Source organism: Plasmopara halstedii (genome assembly GCF_900000015.1).
Source record: "Plasmopara halstedii genome assembly, contig: Scaffold_816, whole genome shotgun sequence".
NCBI lineage: Eukaryota > Oomycota > Peronosporomycetes > Peronosporales > Peronosporaceae > Plasmopara > Plasmopara halstedii.
In genome coordinates, this window is record NW_020187732.1 from 2347137 (window position 1) to 2364041 (window position 16905).

At 42.1% G+C, this 16905-nt stretch overlaps 4 protein-coding genes across 4 annotated transcripts; 2 read left to right on the plus strand and 2 right to left on the minus strand.

The window, feature by feature from the left end:
• Positions 1-5060: 5060 nt before the first annotated feature.
• On the plus strand, positions 5061-7559 carry PHALS_14427 (hypothetical protein F443_09701; the record flags this gene model as incomplete). Its single annotated transcript, XM_024730241.1, has 2 exons — positions 5061-6801; positions 6868-7559. 2 exons carry the CDS (start codon positions 5061-5063, stop codon positions 7557-7559), a joined length of 2433 nt encoding a protein of 810 aa, XP_024580538.1.
• A 3595-nt stretch (positions 7560-11154) lies between these two features.
• PHALS_14428 (uncharacterized protein) lies at positions 11155-11446 on the minus strand (the record flags this gene model as incomplete). The annotated part of the gene is made up of 2 exons (XM_024730242.1): positions 11155-11365; positions 11409-11446. The coding sequence occupies 2 exons, from the start codon at positions 11444-11446 to the stop codon at positions 11155-11157; spliced, it is 249 nt and encodes an 82-aa protein (XP_024580539.1).
• A 1620-nt stretch (positions 11447-13066) lies between these two features.
• On the minus strand, positions 13067-13335 carry PHALS_14429 (uncharacterized protein; the record flags this gene model as incomplete). Its single annotated transcript, XM_024730243.1, has 2 exons — positions 13067-13249; positions 13318-13335. The coding sequence occupies 2 exons, from the start codon at positions 13333-13335 to the stop codon at positions 13067-13069; spliced, it is 201 nt and encodes a 66-aa protein (XP_024580540.1).
• Positions 13336-14380: 1045 nt separating this feature from the next.
• Positions 14381-14676, plus strand: PHALS_14430 (uncharacterized protein; the record flags this gene model as incomplete). The annotated part of the gene is made up of 3 exons (XM_024730244.1): positions 14381-14439; positions 14506-14539; positions 14611-14676. 3 exons carry the CDS (start codon positions 14381-14383, stop codon positions 14674-14676), a joined length of 159 nt encoding a protein of 52 aa, XP_024580541.1.
• Between the last annotated feature and the right edge of the window lie 2229 nt (positions 14677-16905).

A 16905-nucleotide genomic window follows, 5' to 3' on the forward strand; every position in this document is an offset into this window, starting at 1 on the left:
CGTGACACGGTTGGGCAGAGTGGAGCGATTGAAGAAATCGCGAAGCGCCTTCACGCCTTCAAGGCGCGTGTAGTAGACCGGCCCTCGGATGGGTGGTGATTTTTGACGCCCTGAACAATGCTGCCCAACGCCTTGACGCCATTCATGATCCAACTCTCCGGTATCTCGTTCTCATCCTTTGCGTCCATGACTTGCCCCAACAGCCTTATTCTCGCAGGGCCATTCTCATGTTAAGCTCCCAATGATAGTACTTACCGTTCCCCATGAGAACTTTGGTGCGTTTGGTAGTCATGGCGCTAAAGGTGTCGTGAAGCTAGACTTAATTGCGGCTTTTAGCCTGTTGAGAAGATGGCAAAACCCGGAGTGAATACATTATATAAGGTCCTCAGTTTGCTACTCTATGCTACCATTAAGCCTGCTGGATGCAGTTTGCCTTATCTAGACCAACAAACGACTACCATTATGTCTGCAATCAATATCCATGACCATGATAGTAAGTGCGACTGCCACCGTAGTCCTTGTGACGTCATCCACACGCATTTAGTGGTGTAATCTAACAATCATGCACATATTGGTTCTCACTTCTTGGTACCGATCATGTGAACGTCACTGTCAGCCATACTTAGCACGTACATTATCTACTAACGACATAAAGCTGTCTCAAATATGCTCGAATTAGGTGCAATCGTCATTATAATTTCGCGCCAACGTTGAGGTCTTTAGAATGAAAAAAATTAGAAGCGAGGATTACTGCCAAACTAAGTTTTTAGTTATTATTTTTTCTATGCTTTGCCCAAATCAATTGCTGCTTTTGAATTTTAAGTGCCTCACTTCTCGGTCCGTTATACTGACAAAAGCAGGTTGTGTATGTCAGTCTATTAGTCCACATTATATTGCATTTTATCAAATCTCCGGAATAATAGAATAATGGTGCCGGCGACACACTATAATAACCAAAAGTAGATTGTATGTTTGTTATAGCGTTGCTTAACACAGTTTAGATTAGACTACTAAGCTACACATGGTTCAACGATAATACTGTAAGCTATGAATTATAATCTTAATATTTACCCAGTTAGGTCACGAAATCATACGAAACTCTAAACAACTTGTGAGCATTTGCTCGACTCATAAACAAACATAGTGGAATGAAGCATAAGCATAACACTCTCGTTTTGACGATCTGATTCATTTGATCAAGTGGCTTGAATAAAGCAATTACGAGCACTGCTTATGTCAAGTACCCCACTTATACAGAAGTAAAGTTATGCGTTTATATTTAACTAATGTTTACTCATTGACGCATATCTTTTGCCTCTGAAATTCTATTAGAGTACATCTGTTAGTTATTTAGTACTTTAAGTACAACAGCTTTGAAAGTGATAGAACACAAAAAAATTAAATATTTTTGCTGAGAATAGCATTAGTTAGCTATTCCTGACTTCTTTCGTATTCTCGGTAGCCATATATTTCATCACGAGGCATATAAAGTCACCGAATAGCTCAAATCCTTCATTAAAGTCCAAACTTTAGAATAGTAGCGAAGCACATTGGGGGTCTGAACATATGAAAGCTCACTCAGGAATATTTGAATAGCAGGATGAGCAACAAAATCATAGTCTCTTGTTTGAAGTCTTATCTCCAACGTTTTTTACAATGTATCATTACACTATCAAGAAAAATATTTATGAGATAGTTAAAGCAATCCATAAATGACTCAATCCTGTATAAAGTGGTCCCACAAATATGCTGGGGTATTGTGGCGCCACGTTGCGGAGCTGTGTACATTACACAAAGACAGCTTGCTAGTTAAAATGAGATCTTCACGTAGATCTGGCTGGCAAGGTGTTCCAGATCAAGCGTTTTGTCCCACCTTTCGCGCGCAACTCGAGATCACCACCGTCCGCGGCAGTATACGTCCATCGACAACCATTTCTTTTGAAAGGTTATGCGGGCCTTTAGCTGCCTCCTGTATGACCACACAATACATATTGATCACAGTGCGCTTATAAAAACCCGGAATTTTTGTCCTTTTCAGCAAACAATATATAAGCCGATTTTTCGGAGCTGGTTAGGATTTTGGTAGCTAATTTACTTTCCATTCTGCGCTGCTAGTAACAAGTCATCGTTAAATTTATGACCTTAATCGGGAAGATGACAACCACATGAGGCTCTTAGCGTTTGGGGGTATCGCTGCTGCTAGTAGGTGGACCGGTAGTGTTCAAGAGCAAGCGTTAGTGGCTGGGAGCTAGTTAGAGTTCTGATACCTAATTTTCTTTCCATTCTGTGCTGCGAGTAACAAGTCAGCGTTGAAGTATATAAGCTCTTTAGGCCATAAAATTCACTAGAAACGTGATGGTAAGTCTGAATCTAGCATTTGATCGCCTGACCGCGCGGATCGATGTCGACAGTCCCTGAAATTGGCAGCGCCGTGCACGTAGTCTTTGAAGAGCTCATATAGTTATAGGACCACTTTATGCACGATTGAGTTGTTTAAACTACCTCATGATTAATGATCACGAGATGATCTGATTTTATTAAAGGATGTTCATGGGATAGTATATTAATCCATCGGATTGCTTAAGCTAGCCCTGTACTGAAATAATAAATTGGATCTGGCACTAGCTGATAATATTAAGTACGATTTCTATCAAGTTTAAATCGTGCTTAATATTATCAGCCGGTTCCATATCCACAATTACGGCAAGAATCTCACGTTTGGCCACTCACAAGATGCAGTGTAGTAATGCCTCTGGACTGATAAAGAGACGGTATTTGTGAAACACTTGGCGGGATTAAGAGTTTTGGATATAGTAGCTACTGGGTTTAAAAGCCGTACAAAATTCATACAATATTGTATTTTACACAAGTGTGCCAAAGTGTAAAATACAATATTGTATGAAGAAAAATCACACTGCACTTTTGTATAAATGTTAATATCAATGAGGCACATCGGAATTTATGAAGATGATGGAACTTCCTCAGGAAATGATCGTGGTATACATAGACTGCTCGGTATACCTAGTGCCACGCAGATTGCTTATTGTTATAAACAGTAGCACTTCACACATAGCGAAAGGACAACCTACAATCGATCACTGGATTTTCGAGCTAAACACTGACCATTACGTTGATTATAGCGACCAATAAAACTGGGCTCAAATTCCGTCTCTGTCAAAATGCTTCGCTCTCTTTATTACCCTATTGTCATCGACCCCCGTGAGGTGCAATAGAGCTTATTAGACCGCCTTAGGCTGATTGTGGCTTGAAATTTCCACTTCACGGGACTGTCAAACGGCTGCGCATGACACCTCGACTCTTTGTACCTCCCAATAAAAAATGACATACAGGGATAAATCATTGGGTACCGACCGAACTAACACCTGCGACTACAATCGCGTTGTTCAGCAGCAATGAGATCCCTTTATACCCACTTAAGATGACACCCATTGCCTGTGGGCGTCTCTAAAGCCTTCACCTCCTGATTTCCAACCAGCTCTTGTGGATCGGATTTTTGTCCCACATGTAATGTGACATTCACCGCTTCCTGATTAGGTTGGGTGTACGCAGAAAATCTTGGTGCTAGCCGCACCTTTCCGGATAACTTTGACATTACTTTTATCGCTTCCCTAAAAAGTCTGGTCATAAGATTTTATTCCTTGGACAAAGTCCGGAATTTTCTATAGCCTTGACAGGACAATAAGAGATTTCATTGCACGTGGTAAAACAGAACTCGCGATATCTACTTTTTGGGTTTGTTTTGGGGGATTGCACGCTAGCACTCACGCTCAGCCTTTTAGTTTGGAGATCGCTGCTGCGACGCGCTGTTATTTATTATAACACGCTTTCGTAGTGATTTTTCTCGTCTTTGTCCCTTTTCGATTAAAATATCATCACTCTAATCTTGTGTGCTTACCATAGTACTTGAAAGGAATGTAAACGTTTCAAAACATGTTTTATTTGACTAAAGATTGGCACATAGTAAATGCTGATACATCCTCACTCTCCTTTGATAGCTATTTCGATTATTGGGACTATAAATACACTAGAGTTTGTGTAATCTTTCTCATCACACACATCATATTATATTTGACAAAGCATTGCTAGAGGATGTAAATACCGCAGATCGACTCTAATTGTTCGCCACACATTTTCTATTACTCACTATCGAAGTGCAGCTTTATTTTCTTAGCTCATTTCAATTTCCCATCACTCACGACAACTTACATGAATTATTTTTTTTATTGTCAATTTCTACCAGCTGTCAACAAATCGTAAGAACTAAATTGCTCTTTGTTGCGAAATAATCAAATTAACATTGTTAATTTCATAAGTCAACAAAGCTGAACAACGCATCGTTAAACTTATCAGGCTGAAGCTTTAGTAAAAATGTTAGAGCGTTCCAATACTGGCTCGTCAGATAGCATTTGACCGTCCATTGGTTGACTATCCGAAGAAACTGAGCTTGCGGATCAACTACAAGGCAGCTGTTCAATCTTTATTTAGGCGAAGCGGTGTGGCTTGGTCAAAACGAAGCATCAGACATGCAAGAGAGATTATTATGATCTCAGCATGTAATCACATATAAATGTCAGATTATACCATAAACAACATCTGGACTACTCTCTAGAATTTCAGGAGCTGAGAAATAACAGAGGACAAATAAACGAGTTTATAATAAAACCAGCACATCACACCAGCTTCTAGGTAGCAAGCAATATGTGCGTCTGCTTTTCTGTTCAGTGATAAAGGATCGATATAATAAACGTCAGATACAGATCTATGACTTTGATTCTACACTTGCGCTTTGTATCAAATAAATGCGATCACTACGAACTTTACTTCCTGTAAAAGCTTCCATTACAATTTCACGACAGATGAACGCACAACCTCTACGAATCACCATAACCAAATAACAGCACGACAACTGCTCCCGTTAGGTAACTTCATCAAGTAGATGTGTTGTTTGCGGTATTTAAACACGTACCCTGTTGCAAACAGATGATGTCGAATGGGAGCTCTTTGACACATTGCAACGTGCTGTTCCGACGCGAGACAAGATGATTTTCTATAAATTTGCCGTCGTCGTCTTTTTTGGCGTGCTAAGCCTCACATCTACAGTGAATCTCGGCAAAGTTCAGGCTCAGGAGTGCAAAGCAAACGACAAGATATTTGGATTTCTTGTGGACAAATTGCCCACTGCATTCGGCCTCAATACTTGCGTTGCGAATAATTTGGGAACAATCGCAAAGGCAGTGGCCAGTACTCTTTTTAGCAGTTGCAGCGTGTTAGATATCTACGATTTGGTCAAGAACAACGATCTCAAAGGACTTTTCAATCTTTTCAATTCCATCGCAGCCAAACCGGATGAGATTTCTCCGCTTATTTACAAGTATATGGCAAATCAAAATGACGATAGAGTAGACAACCTGTGTGACGCTTTCAGTGGAGCGCTTGGACCTTGTGGTGAAAAAGTGTTACCAAGACTTATTCCAGAGCTTATCAAGGATAGCGCTTGTTGTGCTCAAATTAGTGACGTCCTTGAGCTCTTCAACATAATTGTTCCGGCCGACAAGAACATTGATTATTTTATCGTGAATGAGCTCATTAATGGCTTTAATAGCTTCTTGTGTTCAAAGCGAGGAAAATCGTCTTGTGGACTCGAGATGTTTTGGCAGTTGACACAGAAGTACACAATAGAAAACTTTGACTTTTTCCAACACGTCGTGTTCCCATTTATAACTATTGGAAAAGGACAAGAGTGCTCAGGATTATCGGGGAAACCTTTTACAGACACGGCATCGAATGCAGAAACGACGATCATGAACCATGGATGCTGCGTTCATCAGATGCGTCCATTTATTCAGACCATTCAAGATGCTATCAAGTACATTACTGGTAGCAATACGTGGGATATTGTCGGTGGCATGGTATCGCTTAAGTTTCCGGAAGGCAAATTTGTCAACACCATTGCCGGAACGTTTTCGTGTCAGTTTGAAGATAGATGCAAGAATCCAAAAGGAATGTCTAACGATGTGACTAAACATCGCGATCCTGGATCAAAAAATCCGGGCAAGAATGATCTAATCAATACAAATTGCAAGATGGTGGATAAATGCAATGCAGCTAAGACCGTGTGCAGCCAAGTGTGCGAGAAAGGCTCGGTAGTCGTGCCAGACTGGCTACAATCAACTCTTGCGTATCAACGCAACTTAGCAATTCGTGGTTCGTTTTGCCTAACCCACCTACCTGCTTCACACAATAGTGCAATTACTCTTGCTAATGGATTCGGGAATCGAGATCAGCTCTTTAATCGAAACTTAAGCCCAGACAAGTGGTGGTCATACCTTAAGACAAACAATCAGATGTTAAGCTTGACGGATCAGCTTAATGTTGGTATTCGATTTCTTGAAATTGACACTCACTATTTTCTAAATCAACTTCGAACAGCACACTGTGGATCTCTTGGCTCGGAAACTGTCGCAGGGATCTTTCGCACGCTAAGTAAAACGATCGGCAACTATGGCACGTATAATTGGGGCCCGGAGCTGCTGGGATGTTTCCCGTCAATTTCTGGAATCAGGGCTTCCGAACAGCCGTCGACTTTTAATACTCTCAAAGAGATCCGAGAGTGGCTAGATGCGAATCCGAGCGAGTTTGTTATTGTGTATTTGGACACTGGCGCAGACATAAAGCGATCGGACAAATTCGGAGCCATTGATTCCATACTTACTGAAGTTTTTGGCGAATTGATCGTTCCACTCACAGAGCTCGATGCTTTGGCCACCAATCAGTGGGAAGGTAAGAGTATGGATCACTTTCGTAAGGCTGGGCACCGAGTACTGGCACTTACGAACACGAGAACAGGGGTCGCCTATAACATGTATGAGCTCTGTGGTGCCGCCAAAGATCTGACGGTTGATTTTATTGATACCATGCCCGACGCAAAGCGTCAAATTAATGGCATGGATATTTACAGCAAACACAACTGGATTCGAACGTGGTCGGATCAGCTCCGGTATATTTCGATGGCTGCCTCGGGAATTCTCACGAGAAATTTTCCAGTATTTTTGGATGCTGATAGCATTCCAAAATACTTAAGATGGGACATAAATCTCATTTCACTTGATAATGTGGACGTTGCCAAGATGGAAGCGCATGTTTGGTCATGGGCAGAGAACGAGCCTAGTACAACAGAGCATGGAGCAAATGTGTTTATAAATGGTAATGGCCGATGGGTGGCTAGTTTGACCGCTAAAAAAGAGTCTCGAGCGTGCTGGAATAGCAAGAACTTAACATGGGACCTTGTTTCATTTGCTGAACACTGTCCTCCTGGAAAAGTCTACAAAGCACCTACGGATCCGTATCAAAACTATCTGCTTTTTGAGGCTATAAAGGCAAAGAATCTCGGAGAGATGTCGGTGGTGATTAATGCTGCACTTGTGTCGCTTGGATCGCTCAGTATCGTGCCATCTATGGTAGAAGTCACTTCAAACACTACCACACCCGAACCTTGGCTCAGTGTCAGTTCAAAAGATATCATGCAGAACGAAAATTAATCAGCAGTTTTGATCGATTGTCGTGCGACGAGTTGGGAATGCATAGACTCGACTGAATAACAAGGCTGTTTGTTATCAAGTCGAAATGCTCAACAAGAGAAAGCCATCCAGCAAAAGCATGATGTTAGAAATATCGCTAAAACTGAGTTCTCGGATAATTGTAATATTACTCTTCCTCGTGATTGTAAGATAAAATTCCTACATTTACGATAGAACTATCGAACTGCAAAGATTGCCCTTGAGATTGCTGCCAAAACTGATAATTTTGAGTAACCAACGTGTCATTGATTGTGATTTATCAAAGTGTTCCGCAAAGTCGGCAATTAGCGTTATCACCTACGCACAACGCCTTTTCTCGACAATATTGCAAAGGAACGAGCACAAGGACGACAGAAAAATTAATTGATTGAGAATAACTAGAAACGTACTCGTTGGAATGCAAAAATTGCAGACAGATAGATCACCGAACAATCAAATTTAGATTTTACTCTGCGTTCTAATCTGTCAATATTCTCATCATCATATCCATCGTCATTGCTGCCGTCAAATCCATCGCTGCACCATCGTTTTTATGGTAGTAGTCGTAAATTTGCCGTACGTACCACTGTACGTATCATATTCTGGATAGCCGATTGAGAAAAACGTCGTGATTATCATACCAGTCGATCCACAAACTCGGCTCGGCATCACACTAAGTGTTATACGTGTACAGCTCAAACTTCCAATAGTCGTAGTTTCAAGTCGCAGTGTTGGGCGGGTCGTCTGGAGTTTCTCAACGACACGGGTAAAATAGAAATTGTACTGCTTGCTCCAGTCTGGTTCGACAGAGTCAAGATTATGGTTTGACAAGCGCAAAACGAACCCGCGGCGTTCTCACTCAAGTCTCGCTAAGTTCTTTGCATCTAGTTGCGTCAAAAATCTACTGTGATGATCGGATAATCGCCAACACAGATTAGCAGCGTTCGCTGTAAAAAAAATAATTTGTCAAGAAACCTTAACCTGTGGGTGTCGAGTGTTTGTTCTTACACTAATTAAAAAACGACTGATATGGGACCCAAAGTCGTCGAGTATTCAAGTTTGGCGAGAACGACTAGTCCATTATCGGTGGACGTTTGATCGAGATGAATTGTGTATTGTGATTATCAAAAACGTTCTCGATGCAGATATGTCGGCCACGAATAGTGCTTTACTAGAGTTTCGCAGAATGAGTCGCCGTCTGACAACTTAACTGAGATATGGTACCTCAAAGCTTCTTTATCAAGAGAGCGATGCAGCTTATCGACATAGTCTGGTACCTTTGTAATGCACTGCTCCTATCAATTGCTTTCATATTACCCTGATCATCTTGAGAACCTCTGCAAGGTTGAAGATTTCGTCGTTACAAGCGAGTTGAATATTTCTCAGTCCCATCATATTTACTGCAAAAGCGAGTGTGAGTTTATTCGATCGTCAAAGACTACGCAAATGTCCCCACAACTACTTCAGCTTGGCTTTTACTGGTCATGAGATCCACAGCGCATCACTCTATCCATTTCACATAGCACTTCTTGTACCCATCCTTATATTCAAGGGCGGAACAAAATTAAACTACGGTGTCAGAATGTCTACAATAAGCTTTAAACCAGCTTTACTCATCAAAAACTCTCATTGTCAATTTTTTTGAGTTTCATCTGAATACTACGTCTTGAAATTTATTCAAGCTGACTCGATCCTGCAGCATTTTGCCGACCGTAGCCGGCACTACTTGGCAGTTTCATTGTCCGATGATCAAGTCTACAACATATAAGCTCAGCCTTTCGAATGTGGGAACACATGAAACTATAATGTTCCAATCGATCGTGCCACGAAGTAGGTGCTGAGAGTATTTTCCAAATGGAATGCGTTATATCACAATTTGAAAATCCTACTCGGGTAGACTTTCAAAGTCTCCGCCAACAACCAATATAAACTTGTTTCAACTTGCACGCTTTCTCGAAGTGAGATGGTGGGTACGTATTGCTTAACGCACGGTGTAGGTCATCCTACAGAAATATTTGATAGTAAAACTTTTTGTCGTTTGTATACTTTTTTCTACGAACTGACTGTTTTTAAAAGACTCACGAATGCAGCTGCTTCTGCAGTTCTGTCAGCCACATTACGACCAGGACGCATTGTGACGTTCGAGCAAAGTGCACTTAATAGAGCCTTTACTTTTTCCTGCAGTCATATATATCCATTTTTTTGCCCGCAACAAGAACAAAGATGACCTGCTTTTTAGCAATACCTCGATTCAAAAGCACACAGGCACCTTATGCCAGGGATACAATGTCCACTTAGTCGACCAGTAATATAATCGGTTGCATGAACACCTATCTAAAAGAGACTGCGTTACTTTACGATTATTCATCCGGGAGGGACAAGAACTAAATATTTCCGCGTAGTCAAGGTATCCTGTTAGCGTTGTACTTGAGACGAATATGCTGTGTCGATACATCGACTCTCTTTTTGGATGCACTCGCGGGTCCTGGCAATTTGATGGATTGATCTGAGGCAACTCAAGCGGCACAAATTGAATAGCCTCCTAGGGTAGATTGTAGCTGAGCTAAAGTCGGTTGATAGGTTGATTCGTCTTGAAAAAGCGCAAGGGGACGTTGCACGACTCTAGAAATCGTACTTAAAAGAAGGAATGAATTTTCTTCAATTAGCGTTTGAGTCGAACTCAATATTGTTCTAGCTACGACCCAGGAAAAGGGCTCAATTTAGTAGAGGTACAACTTTATCTTGTAGACTGCAAAAACTGCGTAGTAGGTAGAATAGCTGCATTCAGCTGAACCTTTATACCCGCTACGTATTCAGATGTGTTTTGTCTGCCTCTAATATCTGCATGTAGCTTTCGAGGACCGAAAATTCGCAATCTCGCAATAAAGTGTCGCCGGGAAGCGAGTCGATCCTTATCTACAACTACTACTCCATTTAGAATGTTGCCACTTTGCGGCGGTATCAGGAACGAGTATACTAAAAAGGCGTTTCTGTTGTTTGACGCAAGCTCATTGAGTGGAAACGTATCATTTCAGCATCGCGGTTGCCCTACACAAATGTTTTGGAAGACACCCCCCATCACGCGATTAGCGCATTCAGCTAGACAATCTATCTGGGAACGGCCCGTGATAATCATATCCAATCAGGACCCAAGCATCAAGTAGGCGTACCCTTTTCTCGACCTGGACATTTTCATTGCAGAAAGCTCCTCGTCATCTACTGTCTACTTCCTTCTTTCGCTTCAATCTACCAATCTTCATACGTGATAATGTGCTCATTATCACGTATGAAGATTGGTAGTTGACATTTGCTTCAGATAACGCACCTCCTGTAGCAAAGGCCTAATTGTCACATGCGACTTGGAGTGGTTGATTCGAACTCGACAGGGCCATAATCAGAAGACTTCTAAGGTCCTTAAAAGCTGTCACTTTTGCCGCGGACAAACACAATTTGGCGTTTAATAAGCGATTGTTATGGCCATACTATTTTGGTGTATTTTCGCATCCAACTTAGGCAAGAAATTGGCACAGCCAAGCCACTGTCATAAATTAGTCTGGGTTGGCTGCTGTACAGTCTATTATGGATTTGATTCTCGCATACGATGCTTTAGAATGCAGAAACTTGCAGCTACGATGTAATCAGCGCCATAGGCACACTGATCTGTGTTGGAGTGCCGGTATTCCAGCGCATACACGTGAACACGACGCATAAACGTTGGATATGAATTCCCACCCGACCTTGGTACGCCAAACGAATGGACGAATAAAATAAATCGAAAAAATATAGATCTATGGGGGAATCGACGGCATCCTGTCAAAATATCCGCCGCACCGATGTGGTATTTGCTGAATTGCACGAGGGCTTGTCATATCTATAGAGATCTTCTCAAGATGCAGCCGACCATGCGGCACCGTGACATCTCTGGTTAAGGATCGACGCTTGCGCCAAAATGATGACTACATCAAGCTTTCTGTAAGGATGCACAATTCGCCACTTGCCGCTGATCTTTTTACCGCAAAAAGTCGATGTAAATTTTATCTTTTGTGCTGTATCTACTTCGTGCTTTGCACAATAGAAAAGTCTATAGCATGACACGGATTCCTTGATACGACGTGTGTCGCAAAATTAATAACCAGCGCCCAGTTCTCTTTCTCGACGTACTCCCCAATCCGTAGGTAAAACGCCCACGATGTTGTTGGCTCGGCACTGCTGTAGCACCACGATAAGGATGACAATTCTCAATGAGGTGAACGTTTGGTTGGAATCTCAAGACTTACAATTATTTTGTTTGCTTCAAACACCGTGGTACATAGTCGTCTCAGCAATATCTAAGCACAATTTACAACGGCTTTATTATAATCCCGCTAAAAATACTTCTGGGGGCCCTAGCTCAGAGCTTTAGGTACCTGTCTTAACAAGGGTTGACTTCAAAGACCGCGAAGTATGCTCTCTCGATCCGTCTCATTGAAAAGTGGCTCACAGCCGCTTTTGATACCGATCTATTGCCAAGGCTCTGATCAAACATCGTTGCTTACTATTCGAACAATATATTGTCCTGTACCAAAGCTGTAATACCTTTCTACCCTCGCCAAAATATTTATATTTTTCTGGCAGCGATGGGTTCATGTCCCTCCAAAGCTATGACGTTTCAGCCAGGCGTGATTTCGTATTTCATATTAATTGATAGAACCAATTTAACGCTCTACGCTGTCAAAATTCTCGAAATGTATCTAGAAGCTGAAGGTATCTTTCAACCCATTCGGCAAGTGTCCCCGTGACAGGATTAGTTCTGCGTACTGTCTACTATTCCGATAGTCGCACGTCGTACGTAATCCCGCAACATAAATATTATACAATCACGATTTTTGAAAGCTTAATCCGTGTGTAACCAGCAGATAACATCGGACTGTGAATTCCAGCTTTCTTAAACAGGGACGCTCTTTTGAAGGTTTAGATCAATTGATCTCTCCCTCCACGAGGAACAAAAAAATCAGTCCTATTTCGGGTGGCTGCCTTGCGATTTTGAAACCTATGGTATATTGGAAGACGTCAAGGCTTGATGTCCCAAAAATCGGTATTAGTGTGTGCCACGGCATTTGCCCAGTAGCTAAGGAATAAATATCTTCTCCTCAGCCTGGCTGTATTCTATCATCTCTGGTGAGCAAACAGCGCCTTCACCTCACACGCCTTCACTATACCATGCGAACGATACGTTGTTTCCAGACATTTATGACACAAACGGTTCTTACAAAGAGGATGATTTGATGGGAAAGGTCAATGTGTGAGCCGCTTTCCTCACAAAAATTTACCCTGCACAAATGTACTACGCGTTAGTGCCGATTCGAGCGCGATTGGCTAGTCTAAGGATCGTTTGTGCGAGATAGCTCGCTTCTCTGTATCTTCTCTTCTCTTCTCTTCTCTTCTCTTCTCTTCTCTTCTCTTCTCTTCTCTTCTCTTCTCTAGACATCTCCGAAGATTTTATTCCATGATCATTGTTTGTAAAATAAATAATCCCCAACCTTGGACCTAAAGGCGTTAGTGCTCCACGAATAATTTTGCTGGATAGATTTCGGTAAGAATAGTCGTGCTTCCAATGAGATTAGGTTAGATTGTCCAAGGAGGTACACCAGTGTATTGTTGTCGCTGATGAACGGAGCAAATAATTTTGGACCCTGATCCGCCAACCCCCAGGACCAACGACAAAAAAGCTCGCTAAGCATATCTTATTGTACCAGAGTACTATGCGTAGACAGATCATGTTCACCCTCACGGCAAAAAAACAATCGAATTTGTTTCTAGTTGTCAAGTTAGCGACGAGTGCAATCAAATGCAAAATGTTTGTCACGCACCTCACATAGTGCAACTGTTTGCTCTTTCAGTCCGCGAAAAATGGTGCACGAAGGTCGGGTACGCAAAGCGCCCCTAATACAATGCATAGCGTGGGGGTAGCAACCCATGTGTTTCACAGTCCTCTCCCTTTCGAAGTACTACTATTCATGTCTGTACTAACACTTATCATGATACTTTATCATGGTGAATGACCATAGTATTTCTTAGAGATGCTTTAATTCTGAAAAAGATATAATGCGTGCATAAGCCACAGTTACATACCCAACGAAAATGTACCGGCGAGATCATAGGACATGATCATGGCTAATCCAGCACAAATCAAAGGCAAGGGCGAGGACCTTCTCGTCACCGACAAAGTATTTTGTATTTAAGCAAAGTCAACAATGAAGTGACGTTCTAGTCAAGCCTTTACAAGCCGTATAGAGAGGAGATGCAAAAAATGGGAGGCGGATGTCGACAAATTCCTCCGACTTCTCTCCAGAGAGATATCTCGCCTATCTTGCCAGATAAGGCTGTCATAACAACGGCGCAGGCACCAACAAGCAACTTTAATCATGAATCAAGCATATAGATTTCATCTGTCGATCGCACAACTTACGATGAGGGACCTTAATGGGAGCGGTAAATGACACCAGCAAAATTTTTTCGGCTTGATAGGGGAGGGTCTGATGGAGTATTAAGTCGCTTCCAGTATGAGACTCTGGACTTGGAAAACTGTAAAAGGTACCGGGCTCGGAGCCGTAGTATGATACCAAGCTCACACGTCGCGATACGGTTCATTGATCAGATGTCACAGATGTTGATATGCAAAATGTAGCGTGGACCATTGTAAACAGTTTATAAAAAGTTTATAGCCTGTTTTAGCGCCAGAAAATGTACAATTAAATAGCGAATATGTTCTGTGTGTCACGTATCCCACGACATTCCTGGCAGCTTTTAAAAAATTGTCTTACATGCTGCCTAGTGCATTATTCGACCAAGTTATTCGCGACGCGGAACGAACACTATTATGGTACACACTGTTCTACCCCGGTCAGTATGAAAATATTGTCTTATCTCATTGGAGTCCTTGTTTTAGTGGGAATATAGAACGGAGTGCATTTTCTTTCATGGTACATTAAAATGTTGTCCCTCGGACCTAGGGATACTCCATAAATCGTAGAATCACATGCTGACTGTGTAGTCTAATTGGGAGCAATCGCACATTGAGAAGGAGACACGTCGACGGCTACCACATTCTCCTTTTTAGCGCGATGCGTCATATAGGGTCATATTATTATCGATAATATGACAAACATATGAAATATCATTGTATGTCAGTATTAGAATTCAATCAATCTACCGATTTGTTTATTTGAGATACGAATATTAAGTGCTTGACGGACTCTCTGTTCGACACCGTTGTGACAGCCAATGTAATTATCACTTGTGCGCTTATTGACGCGGACTCTAGAAGTCAAAGATCCATCTGTGCTAGCTAGACACGCTGGTTACTAGTAACATATACTTAGAGAACAATCTTCTTTTTCGAAACAAGGCTGGGCTCCACTCGGTAGCCGGAAGCGCGCTGCTATATACGAGCCTGCCGCTTTTTCGGGAGCGAGGGTAGGTGATGCGCGATTTCAAATGCATCACCAACGCCAGAGCAATCTTGCTGGGGTGAATATCAGGCTCTGTACGGTGAAGAATAGCCAATCTATTTTTTCTAATGCTTCCTGTGATCTTTGCGACCTTACCAAGCTGCGAGCTTCTCTACATGAAACTAAAACCTGCCTTTCAACCAAGCAAAACCTCCGGGTAACGGATGTCACTTGCTCCTTCCAGGGTTTGAGCTCGACAAAGCTCATTTACATCATATGGTTATACAAGAATGTAGGCTGCCTAGCGAGCGTTTTACAATTCGATATGTTAGCTTTAGACCCTTCAACCGGTGAAAATCAGATTATTGTTTAAGAGTTGAAGATAGCTTCGATTCAGAGTCTACTTCGTATTCAACAATTAACCCCCACGCTTATAGGATTATCAGAGTAAGATTGCAATACGAATCCATAAATACATTAAGAACACATCTCTGTTTGCATCCGCTTTGTGACCTCAGCAAAATAATTTGAATTCATCTTCGAGATTGCCGACAAGCTTTGATGACTCCACACTGCACGCAGACGTCGATTTGTTACGTTCAATGCATAGTTCATGTGAATCAAACTCTCGTGCGGATCATACCTCGGCTGTGTGTCCCCAAGCGTGGATGATACACTGTGTGGATCATGTTTATTGATGCAGCCCTGTTGAATAGTAGCACAGATATCGGGTAATTTAATATCTCTGCGAAGTGAATCCAGTCTAATTGGGAGGAGCTGTCGAACAAATTTGACTTGCTGCATCAGCCCAGCTACACTTTCTGATCGGAGATTTATTGTAATGAGAATAATTGTCCTAGGTTGATTGTGCAACAATATGGCTGAGAGACAAGTTAAACAAAAGCAACGCACCGACCCAGAGGTCGACGAAACACACGCGAATATGATGTGTGGCAAAAAATGTTTTCGATGCAATAGATCTATCTATACATCTGGTGTCTGCGGCCTAAACTAACTGCGATTCCGTCACATCGGACCGCACACGGTCGTAGCGATGAAAGGATTGAAGTGTCCTCCTAAATCCCATATAGTCAGGACTCTCTAGATACGGCAATCTATAAATAGAATCCGTATATTCCGTATTTGCTTTTTAAAATGTTCCGTTTTTCAAAAAGAAAAAATCAATTAATCTTATCTCCGTCACGCAGTTTCGCCATACTGGGTAGTCATTTCCGTGCTGATCTGCTGTATTTCTGTGCATACATCAAAATGTCTGAGCCCGCAGAAAAGCGCCCTTGTAAAGCTGGTGCCCGGAAGACTCCGTTTCAGACGAAACATATATTGCAATACGGTCTCTCGATCACCGCTCGTGACCCGCAGTCGTCTCAGGTCGTCGCCGTTCGCTGCCAGTTCTGTATATGCTTTGGTCGTGAAGATGCTGCCAGGAAATCGTCAACATCGTGGTCATTTTATGACCCGCCTTTCAGAACTGACAATTATACGCAGCACCATCGTCTGAATCATAAGAGTAGATGGGAGGAGTATCAAAATCTGTCACCTGAAGAGAAATCCAAGTACTTCGAAGTTTCAGTGAAGCACGCGGAAACCATTTGCCATTTCCTTGATAACAGGTCTGAGGCAATGACTTTCGTCGTCAGAAATTCGATTGTTAACGTGGTTATCGGGGATATGCTTTGGCATGAAGACGAATTGGCAGGGCAAACGCGGTGCAATGCACTGTCGCTGTTTAAGTTGAAGAATGATGGTAATTATCTTATCGAAATCAAACAGGGGAGACAATTTCTGTTGGTAACCCGGTTTGTCGGTCGCGGTATGTCTGTCGCGATGGCTGCTGATGCGATCCAAGATGCAAAGGATATCTGCGATATTCCGAAACT